General features: G+C 37.0%; 1 protein-coding gene across 1 annotated transcript; it reads left to right on the forward strand.

Moving 5' to 3' along the window:
• The first annotated feature begins 4,240 nt into the window (after window positions 1-4,240).
• LOC136251158 (uncharacterized) lies at window positions 4,241-11,275 on the forward strand. Its single transcript, XM_066043550.1, has 4 exons — window positions 4,241-4,492; window positions 8,896-8,956; window positions 9,396-9,557; window positions 10,976-11,275. The coding sequence occupies exons 1-4, from the start codon at window positions 4,382-4,384 to the stop codon at window positions 11,200-11,202; spliced, it is 561 nt and encodes a 186-aa protein (XP_065899622.1). The 5' UTR covers window positions 4,241-4,381; the 3' UTR covers window positions 11,203-11,275.
• The last annotated feature ends 522 nt before the right edge of the window (window positions 11,276-11,797 follow it).

Below are 11,797 nucleotides of genomic sequence, written 5' to 3' on the forward strand. Positions count from 1 at the left end.
TCACGGTTTTCAGCCCCACTCCAAGAAAGATAATTTTGGTGTGATATCATTCTGAGGGGGGGCTACAGCAGACCGAGTGGGGGCTTTAGCCCCCCCCTTTCCGCCACCTATGAGAGCAGCTAAGCAACAAATTTTGATAAAGCTGTTCACTTTGTGAAAAAGCACCAAATTTTCTGTGGAAGTTGAGTAAGGTATAGTAAAAGTACAATGCCACATTAAAATCATTGCCTTAGGTTAATGGCAAAAAATTTAATAATGACAATTCAGGTGATATCATTATTCTTACCTTGAATACAGTTGGCTTTTCACAGTAAAACATACCTAGATTTTCAGTCAAGATCTATTGTGTAGCATCCTTGTTCCTACCTTGGCTTTTCACAGTAAAACATACCTAGATTTTCAGTCAAGATCTATTGTGTAGCATCCTTGTTCCTACCTTGGCTTTTCACAGTAAAACATACCTAGATTTTCAGTCATGATCTATTGTGTAGCATCCTTGTTCCTACCTTGGCTTTTCACAGTAAAACATACCTAGATTTTCAGTCATGATCTATTGTGTAGCATCCTTGTTCCTACCTTGGCTTTTCACAGTAAAACATACCTAGATTTTCAGTCAAGATCTATTGTGTAGCATCCTTGTTCCTACCTTGGCTTTTCACAGTAAAACATACCTAGATTTTCATTCATGATCTATTGTGTAGCATCCTTGTTCCTAACCTTGAATACAGTTGGCTTTTCACAGTAAAACATACCTAGATTTTCAGCCATGATCCTTTGTGTAGCATCCCTGTTCCTACCTTGGCTTTTCACAGTAAAACATACCTAGATTTTCAGTCAAGATCTATTGTGTAGCATCCTTGTTCCTACCTTGGCTTTTCACAGTAAAACATACCTAGATTTTCAGTCATGATCTATTGTGTAGCATCCTTGTTCCTACCTTGAATACTGTTGGCTTTTTACAGTAAAACATAACGTAACATACTGTGTAAAAGCCAACAGTATTCATGCACTATAGCTAGATCGAACCTGCATGGCCTAGCTATACTGCATGCACTGACACTAGATTACCTAGGTTATAATGAATCCTGCATGTTGGCTAGCTAGCTGTTAAGAAACTAAACCATTCTACACACATTCTATAGATCTATATACACGTACACAATATGATTACTGACTCAGTGTTGGGAGTAACGCGTTACTTATGCAACGCATTATGTAATATTACTTTTGTGGTAACGAAATATGCTATAAAAACAGGTAATATAACTCAAGTTACTTTGCTTACAAATGTAACGTGTTACCTAAGTAATATAGTTACTGTAACGAATTTAATATTATTACTACAAGTAACGAAGTTACTAATCTCGTTAGTAATCCGTTAAGTAACGCCTAGCCACAACGAAGTAATGAAGCCTACTGAATGAAGCTTATTCACCAGCTTCTTACTTATAACCAAGATTTGCACATTGTCCAACAACCCAATCATGTCACGTGATAAAGTGGTAGCTTCACACATGACAGCTTAAGGCTGTGGACACAAAGTAATATAATATGTAATATTATTATAGTTACTTTATTTTTGGGTAATATGTAACTGTAACTAAATAGTTCAGTTGCAAATAATATGTAACTAGTTACTTTTAACAAGTAACTTGCCCAACACTGATTACCGTATACATGAAACCTGTCTAATCAGGTCACTGCATGCATAAAGAGGTCACCTGTCTATACTGGCCATTATAAAAATCCCCACATGTGCCAACTGTGTACAAAGTGACCTGCTTAATGCAGCCACCTCCTTACTGAGGTCAGAAAATTTTGTCCCTATATGATGACCGGAATATATAGACAGGTAGAACAACACCTGCAGGAAAGCAGAAGAGCTATATTAGATGAGGATAAAGTTTCACACCAGCAGCTTTTCTGCCACTGCATGCATGCATGGTGTTGTTACTTGATTCAGATTTAGCTACTTCAGATTTAGCAGATATATGCTGCTAACATGGTGATGCATGGTGTTGTTGCACTGATGCTTAATATCATGCATATTCTTAAAGAATTGTGATCATAAACATCGTCAAACATATGACCTAGCTGTGTTCACATCCCATAGTTTTATATGGTTGTACATTAACAAAGACACAATTGATATTGTTTGCAAACTGACAATAGGTTTCTTGTGCCCCTCCAGTACATACAGAGGAGACTGAAAATTACAAACATTGATAATTTGTACCTTGTGTTCTGCACATGCATCCATAAAGAAGCAGCCATGCAAATGCATCCACTAATTCTCTGCCCAGTGAACTAACACTGGAATACCTGCATGTGCTCCACCCAGGCACATAAGTCTATGCAGGAAAATTGTCGGACTAGTAACTCACAGGAGGTTAACACAGATAGAGGCCGTGGAACCCCAAGTCCACACTGACCCAACACCACTAAGGACAGCTGGGTTCCCAGGTCCCAGCAATACAGCTAGTATTGTGAGCAAACTTTCTTGTCAAGGAAACAGCAACAACAGCATGAGCTAGCTGACATCACAAGAGCATCAAACCTTGAACCTCACAATTACCAAATTGGTACTCTAGCCACTCACTTGGCTATGTTACTTCACCTGCGGGAAAGTGCAGTATAAGCAACAGCAAAAAGCAGGGATTTGTACTCATCAAAAGTTCTAATCCCCATCTTGTCCCATACATATATATACAACATTCAGTACTTGGTAAGGCTACTTATTATTAATTTTATGTATCAGATCCCCCACCCGCATTGCTATGTCTCACTGCCTAAATTTGGTTACTATTATGAGTTTTCACCGGTATTTCATCATCTCAATGTTTAATAATTGTATAGAAGGTATAAACTAACTTGCTTTCATAGCTAGGCACAGAGGAAGGAAGGCTAGATGGGCTGAAGACCAATCCCACTGTCTGACTTTAACCTCGACTTTTAACCCTTTCACTTCAGAGTCTCAATAAGTCAAAATCGAGATACTCTAATAGAGCATTCAGCTAACTCTAATAGGTGTATGTAAATTAATTGTAATGACGAAATAAAGATAAATCACGTGAGATATTAAAATCCGCGTGTCTCTCCAACAAGGGAACTCAGTTCCAAACCAAGGGTGGTATTAGTGAATAAATAGCCACCCACCCACATTAATTGGTTTAAGCTAACTTTCTGATCTGAATCATAAAAATTAACAATAAGGCCAAATCAATCATATATTGCTTTCCCACTATAGTGACCTGGCAGGTCGAAAAATAAAAATTGTCAATCATTCAGCTGTAACTGTTAGAGTTTAATGACTGCCTTATTAGAGTATCTCAGGTGCAGAAGCTAAAGTCCTTCCGAAATAAAGTGATGGAGCTCCATTTCCTTCCCCTTTGCTACCACACCTGTTACTGCTTGTGCAATAGTAAAGAGTCCACAGCCATATTCAGGGACATAGGTAACATGAGCCCTCTTCAAAACCTGTTAAAAAGATCGATATACTCTAATAGAGCAGTCAGGTATACTCCCATATAAATATCCATATAAAGTTTTTCAACATTAAATGTAAAACTGAGCATACTGCTGTAGCTTTAGTGTGCAGTGTTTAAAGATATAGAACTCCAGTAATTCATCGCTTGTGTTATGCAAAATGCTACGCATATTTGTAGTTATAATATTTTGATTGTAAGTCATGACATTTGTATCATATGCCAGTGAGATAACTACCACTTACAGATTACTATATGTGTCTCTATGTGTTATGCTGTGTTTCCACTAGGTAGTTTTATCTAGTACTATATAGCTTCATCCCAGGGGCACTTATATGCATTATAATTAATGTACTTTTTGCATAAAATATAGCAATTTGCTGAGTTTTGATTCATTAAAATATTGAAAGTCTCTCAGTGTATATAGCCCCCAGCTTCTGGTAACTCAATATTGCTGTTGGAACCCCCTTTCAAAAAAATCCTGGCTACGCCCCTGCATATTAACACTTTTTAAAGAGATCACGTGATTTACATTTATTTTTGCAAAACACTGACCCGCCACATCCGTGAAACATAATTTGTCATGGCCTAAGTAAGTGTCCTAAATTTGATTGAATGTAACCATATAGCCATTGTCATGCATTAATATTGATAAACCTTTCACTCACTACGTTAGACTTGAGTTACAGGGTAGAAGCTAGCCTGAATCACTTGCGAAATAAATGATGCGGTACAGCCGGAGAAACACGGTTTTCATGTGCGGGGATCACGTGATACACAGTTTCCTGGCAAATTTGTGGTTGAGCAAGTCCGTACAGAACGAGACCACTCGTTGTGTAATCCTAGGTGAAGTTTAGCCTCTTGATCTCTGTGAAGTCATCTACCCCTCGTTCACTATGTACATCGTCACTTGGCTGGTTGTTCTTTTGGGAGCTACACAGTTCGCTTTTGCTACTGACACTGTCCCGGAGTTGCAATTTGCTCACTACATTGGAAGGTGGTATGAGGTAACTACAAATTAAATATGCATCATAGATATAGATAATAGACTACACCACAACTCGCACAAGGGATAGTCACTTCCACACTGCCGATACACTTGCTACCGCGAGGGATAGGTAACGGCCTGAAATTTCGTAGGTCACCTCTGAAAATATTGCCTGAAATTTTGCACATTTGAAAGATGACGATCGAACAGATGTAACGAGAATTTACGGAAATCTAAAATTACGGATTTTGTAATTTGGAATTACTGAATTTTACGGTGAATTGAAATGTTCACAAATTTCATAGATGATTTTGGCTCGTTACCTACCCCTTGTGCTACAGGGATCAAGTGATCATCAAAAAAATTAAGCCTTGATTGCTTGATTTCACATCCTCGATTCAACCGTAAAAGCCTAGTAAATTGTCTATTTTTTTATAGACTGACATCGATGTCAGGACAAAATTAATATCAATGTACAGCTTTTTATGCACAGAATTCAAAATTAACGAGGTAACACAAAACTAACACCAACATGTACAACTAGTTAAAACAGATAACTAACTACAAATAAAATAAAAATTACCGTAATACAACTTAATTACAAGTACAATTATGAAAGGGGGGAAATCAGTGACTTTGCACTGCAAAGTCCATTATCTTAGTACAGGGCCGTAGCCAGACTTTTATCTGGGTAGGTTCTTTTAGAAGAAAAGTGGACCTTTTTATATGACATGATTCAGATTATATTATGGTGTGCGCACCAACTAAGGGGGTCTGGGGGCATGCCCCCCCCCCCCCCCCCCCAAGAAATTTTTTGAAAATAGATACTAAAAGGTTGGATTTAGTGGTATTTCAGTCAATAAAAATTAACAATTTTGTTAGGTAAGCTGAAGACTAGCTGTATGGATGATATCTGGAAAAATATCTCTACTGCTACTATACTAATTATACCATCTGCACATAGCATGTGTCTAAATATAATATTATATTGAAATATCACAGTGAATAAGAAAGGGAAAGATTGAGCACTCTGCCATGATCAACAGGGGCAGTGGAACAGAACAAAGAGTGTCTTAAACAATGAAATTTACACATTGCATGGAGTTGAAGCATGGGTGCTATTCGTGGGCTCTGCATGGAGGGACTTGTCCACTAAAATCTTATATTTTAATGAAAGCTCGGTTTAGACAATCTACATGTAACTTAAGTAGCTTTTTAAAAAAAATGTAATTGTGACTGCTCTATTAGAGTGATTGTTCTATTAGAGCGGTTGACTGCTCTATTAGAGTATCTCGATCTTGCAATGCATTTAATACAAGCACTGAATGAGTTACTCGGAGCACTTAATTTAGCTTTTTATTAAAACTGTAGCTAATGGACTTTTCCTCCTGAAAATTGGACTTGTATACTAAAATTGTGAACCTTTTTGGTTAAATTATGAACCTTTTTACTGAAATTGTGGACCTTTTTTCCAAGAGGGCGGTTCTTCAGAACCCCCCGAACCCCCCCTGGCTACGGGCCTGTAGTATCATACATGCATTATTTGTCCATAAGGAAACTGAAAGTTGTTGCAACAAATTTTTCCAGGCTTGTTTGGTAACTTGACCATTTCTGGCAATCGTGTGATCAGCAATGGAGTGGAAAGTATGAATCACGAAGGGTGACCAAACACCAAACGTTTCTGCTACAAGAGGGATAAAATGACACCCTGCCTCCTCTACAACATCTTGATGTCTCCGATCTTTAGCTAACTCCCCAGCTGCAGCAACAACCCTAGCACTAAAAGAAGAGTAAGAAATATGACAAGGCTGGGTAGTGCATGAACTGATAAATCAAAGTAAGCAGGATGACCATACTGAAAATCAGGATGGTACACATCACCTGGACAGCTCACAAGGAATACATTCCTTAAAACTCCCGGGTGACTTTGGGACAGAGCACGACAGGCAATATCAACTAAAGCGTCATAACAACAAAATATCATGGGAACATTCTAGAAGGTGGTCACCAAATTGGCCAATACTGTATAGTAAAAAACTTTGGTGGTAAAAAAGTTTGGCAAAAGCCCACTATTGCAAAATTGGCAAAAAAAAAAACTTTTGTGAATGGGTCTTTACCTTTAATTTTTTTTATAATCTATGATAGAACATACTTCAACGTAACTACCACGTGCTATACCGCTTGAATGCAACTTCGCTACACGTGAGTGTGGTTAATTAAACAACTCACCAATGAAAGGGCATGGCAGCCATTTCAATTGAGGGTCTTTACCTACACTTCTGCGTAGCGACGTTGCATTCGAGTAGTAGCTACCGTACAAGTGTAAGCATCGTTGGCTGGTTGCATGTCACAAATTAAATATTGTACAATGATACTGGTGGAAACTCATAATAGTGATCAATGTGACACAAATAATTAACAATAAGTGGCCTTATGTGATTTGATTAGCAAGTATTATATTTGACAAATCTAATAAAACATATTGGTTTGGTGAAGAGATCATAGGCAAAGTATATTGGTGGAGTCTTATTTTGGTGAATGCTGCTAAATTTTTCTAATCACCGAATTATAATCCTCACCAGTACTTCATTAGGAATTCAAGTGGAAGTTTTTAGGATTAGAGTTCAGCTTACTAAAAACATCAAACTACATGTTAGAATGACAAATCATGGAGGACTATGTTACACGAAGCCATAGATATGCAACACAATATTTCTTGCCGGTTGTGCCTGTATTTTGACACCTTCAGAAGAGTAACCACAACAGTTAATTTTACCACATTTTGAAAGATTTAGTCAAGAAAATTTAGTGCTTTTATCACAAAGTTAACAATTCTTGCAAAATTGTTGCTTAGCCGCTTAACTATTTTTTACAGCATGAGCACAGTCAATTGGCATACATGATGAGGGCATGCCAGCAGTTGATGAAGTCATTCCAGGAGCAGTGATAATTCTTCCTCTTCAGCAACATTCACAACTGGCTACTTCGCCATTGGTGATGGATGTGGTCACTTGTAAACAAGCTTATTAACTTGCCAGACAGCAGTATCAGCCTCATGTACAACTAGCTTCAATTATCTCAAATGTAACACAGTCCATGGCGAAGATGATTCATCAGTTGCTTCCTGAAAGGTGGCTGCTATCCAATGACCCACCCACATAATTGGATCATGTTTGTTGTTTGTTTCACTGTAAACTTGTAAGATGTTATCAAAGAAAATCTCAATGCCAGTCCTCATCCGATACCAGGAACTTTAATCAGTACCGTTCTACTGAAATAACACGTGTTAGGCTCTTGAAACTTGCTTAATTGCCAGCTGTGTGGATTAATTAACAATCTTTCATTAGAACATGGTATAGAAGTGATCTTTGCACTTTGCTGAATATTATTTCTGATCCACAACAATGCTTGATAAATCAATCCATAGAGCTGTGGAGATATTGCCATCAATCAAAATTTTGATCACCTAGTATGCTGTTTCGGAGAATGTACTAGTCCATTGATGAAGCAAATCTATTGACTCTACTTTGTTGTGTGCTTATTTAAGAGTGATTTTAATTACCAGAAAGACCATACTACTAAAACGAAGCAGTTAATTCAGCCTTGTTTTGATGTTTCTATGAACTTTGAAGTGCAGCGGATCACACCTACTTTGTGGACAAATTTATTGCAGTAATTAATGTTTCTACTTAGACAGTTATGTACTTTTTCTACAATAAAGGACTCATCTAAGATTTGCATTAGATAAGAGTTGCTATTAGCAACAAGAAATTTTTTGTGGATCTGCCAAGCTGAAGTACTGGTACTTTTTATATTACAAAGTAATCTACTGTTATTAAACTTTTGCATGAGTGTAATATGGTGACACACAATTTGTGATGGTTTTTACAAGTCAAAGAAACCACTCATTCTGGATGATGATGTATTCAGTGGTACTATAGTACTTATAGTAGCTGGTTAAGAAGAAAAAAATTAATTTGAAGGTGCATATCTCAAATTTGGAATAGGAAGTACCCTACCCTGTTGGATTTTTCACAACAAAAACAGTTGATTTCCATTCAGGCACTATTGAGTAACAGTTGTGTGGCACTATTGAGCAACAGATGTGTGAATATGATGTTTTCTAGTTTCTGTAAAATACACACTTGTTTGTCGCACACCCACACTGGCTGTACTTGGCCACATGACACACTATTATGTGTCTTGATTTTGACCACTTAATATCTTGATTTTAACCACTTAATATCTTGATTTTAACCACTTCATATCTTGATTTTGACCACTTCATATCTTTTTAAAAATTTTTGAAGGCTGCACCCGCTGGTTTCGATTTAACTGTTACTGCAACCATAAAATAATTATGTCATTTATTTCACTAGCTATGTATATAACATTCTACTGGTGACACTTCTCTGAACACAGGTATATGCTGACCGCTACTCAGATGTGGCTCATGGGGAGTGTAAGTGTGCTCTTACTGATAGTAAGTTATACATAAGTAACTCTCTGTGTGTGTGCGTATGGTGTGTAAATAGGAGTCATCTGAGGCTAGGGGGTTTAGAGCCGGGGCCCAGAATTATTTAGTGGTCAACAAGTAAACTGACTGCTCTATTAGAGTATTGCAATGGCTGCTCTATTAGAGTACATTGATTTGTGTAGGATCATAAACTAGCAGAACTACCTATGGAAATCAGCACTGTCACTGATCCCTACAACTCATATTTAATGATAATCATTCATAATTTATTAGATATCTCTATACAAAAACCTTTCCGAAACCTGAATCTGCACCTGTGTCCCTATCAAATTAGTCCTGAATGTCAGTTTATATTTTCCTTCCTCTCCTTAAAATAAATTCTGTACGTGTGTGTGCATGCATATGTGTGTGTTGTGATGTATTCGATTGTGTTATTCACTTGCAGTTGGTCCACAGTCCAATGATTCAGTTACCATACAGAATTTTTGTCGTCTGAAGTCTCCCGATGGAAAGCTAAGCACCATCAAGGGATATGTTTTCAGACCTGATGATAAGGAGCAGGGTAAACTGAAGCTTCATCTCTCTGGCTTCCCTGGTGATTTTAATTGTAAGTAACCATTAATGCTAATAATTACAGGTAGGCATATAGCAGGTGTGTAGTTTAGTGTGAGCTACCAGGTATCAAGACACACAGTAGGCCAGAAAGCTGGCATACCACACCAAGGGTATATTGACAGGAAGAAAGAAATCACAATGTGATTTTCACACATGCGTAACTAAGTATTTACTCAAAATTCTTTTGATGTAGTAAAAAGAATGTATACAATTAACAAATTGACTTTGTTTCAAGGCAATCAAGTTGTGCATTTGTGTTTTGTAAAATGTGCAAAAAGAAACCCTCCCCCCACCAAAAATAAGCTGATTTATAATCATTCACTTTGATTCCTTAAAAATAAATTAGAAATTTTCCTTCTAATTGTCGTAATTTGCATGTGTAAGGTCTCTATTTCCATATTGCTCACCCTTCAGGCCTTCAAAGTCTGTATTGCCCATCAGTGTTGTGTTTACACTCATATACAGCACACACTTCATACAGTACACAAGTCAACCAAACCCAGACACATCATCACATTCCTTTCACAAGACCAACCACTGCAATGTTTATGAAACCATTCAACAATTATGACACTTAGCACAATGCTCAGTACAATGCCATTATGTAACTATGGCGAATTAACCTAAAATCCATTGAGGAACAAACCAGTTCAAACAGTTGAAGTTAGCATAGTTATGTTCGCGGTATAGATAAGTCTCAAGCATACTAATAGCAACTCACCTCCTGCTACTTGATATATTAATTTAGTACAATACACCAGTTAAGGCACCACCAGGTCATGCATGTAATATGAAAATTAGCACTTGGTCTCTAACTATGTAGCACTCAGCTTTGCCTCACCTCTCCTGTGTACTGTTTTTTTTTTTGTTTTTTTGTTTTTTTTCCATATTGCACTCATGTCAGTGTTTTATCATTATAGTAGGGGTCATGAAGGTTAGCATTTTTAAATCACCCATAAACCAGTCTCACTTTTTACACTCAAGCCCAAACGTGCCTTCAGAGTGACCCTAAATGCTTTATATGGATTTTAAAATCAGTAAAGAGAATTTTCTAACTAATTGATACCTTCAGCCAAGCATAACTCGACTATGGTTAATACCACGGACTTGGATTTCTTCACTGTTCGATGCCGCTTAGACACAAGACATACCTTTTCGTCTGGTGTCAAAAAGAAGCTCCATTACTGTACAATTATCACTCCTCAATTTGCAAATCTGTTGAGGATGCAATCATGATGACTCAGACAACAACAGCAAGAACATGAACCTACATCAAAACTACTTTCTAATACATTCATAAATCCCCTTATCCACTAACTTTTTATTACTCAATACCAAGAGTTCATAATATAAAAAGAGCTTTTATATTACAAACTCTATATCCAGCTAACATTCTAATGTTTGTTACAGATTGGGTCATCCAACTTGGTCCTCCAACCTACAATGGAAGCTTATACCAATACACTGTGGTCACCGACAGCTCTGATCACAACTTGTTTGTGATGGTGAGAAATGTCACACTATTCAAAGAGAAGTTTGAAGCTACTGTACTCCAAAAACTGGAACAACAAGGCTTCAACAAGTCTTACAATAAACCAGTAGCAGAATATCAAGGAAATGACTGCCAGTATCCATAAAGTTATGGACAATGAAACATTTACTATAGTATGTAGGCTGAATTCAATAATCACTGTTTGCAGTTGTTTTGAACGATAGCTCTATAGCTCCCAATATTGTGTATAATGGACACCCTTACTGTATCGTACAAAATATTAGACTACTGAGTATTTTGAGGAAATGTGTCAGTATTTGCATTACAGAATACACTAAAATTTTAAGGGAGGACAAATTGCATAATATTATTATTGTCAAATTTATCGACCATAGATAGAATGCTTTTGGATATTTGAAATGTATACCACTTTTAAGGTAACTACATGTGTTATTTCTTGGCAATTAAGCATGCATAATTTATATACAAATACTGACTGTATTTAGTCCGCCTGTTTTGGTGTTGAAACTAATAGTCCAAATATTTTACATAAGCTCAAACAAAAACAGACCACAGCCTACAATAATGAATAACATTATTTGGAGTGATTTGTAGATTTGGGGTCCATTTTGTCTCATTATAGGGAATAGTTGTTTCAATACTGACTAAAGACGGGCTTCATATAGATAGTATTGGAACACCTATAGGTAGTATTGGAACACCTATAGGTAGTATTGGAA

Source organism: Dysidea avara, chromosome 3 (genome assembly GCF_963678975.1).
Source record: "Dysidea avara chromosome 3, odDysAvar1.4, whole genome shotgun sequence".
Taxonomy (NCBI): Eukaryota; Metazoa; Porifera; class Demospongiae; order Dictyoceratida; family Dysideidae; genus Dysidea; species Dysidea avara.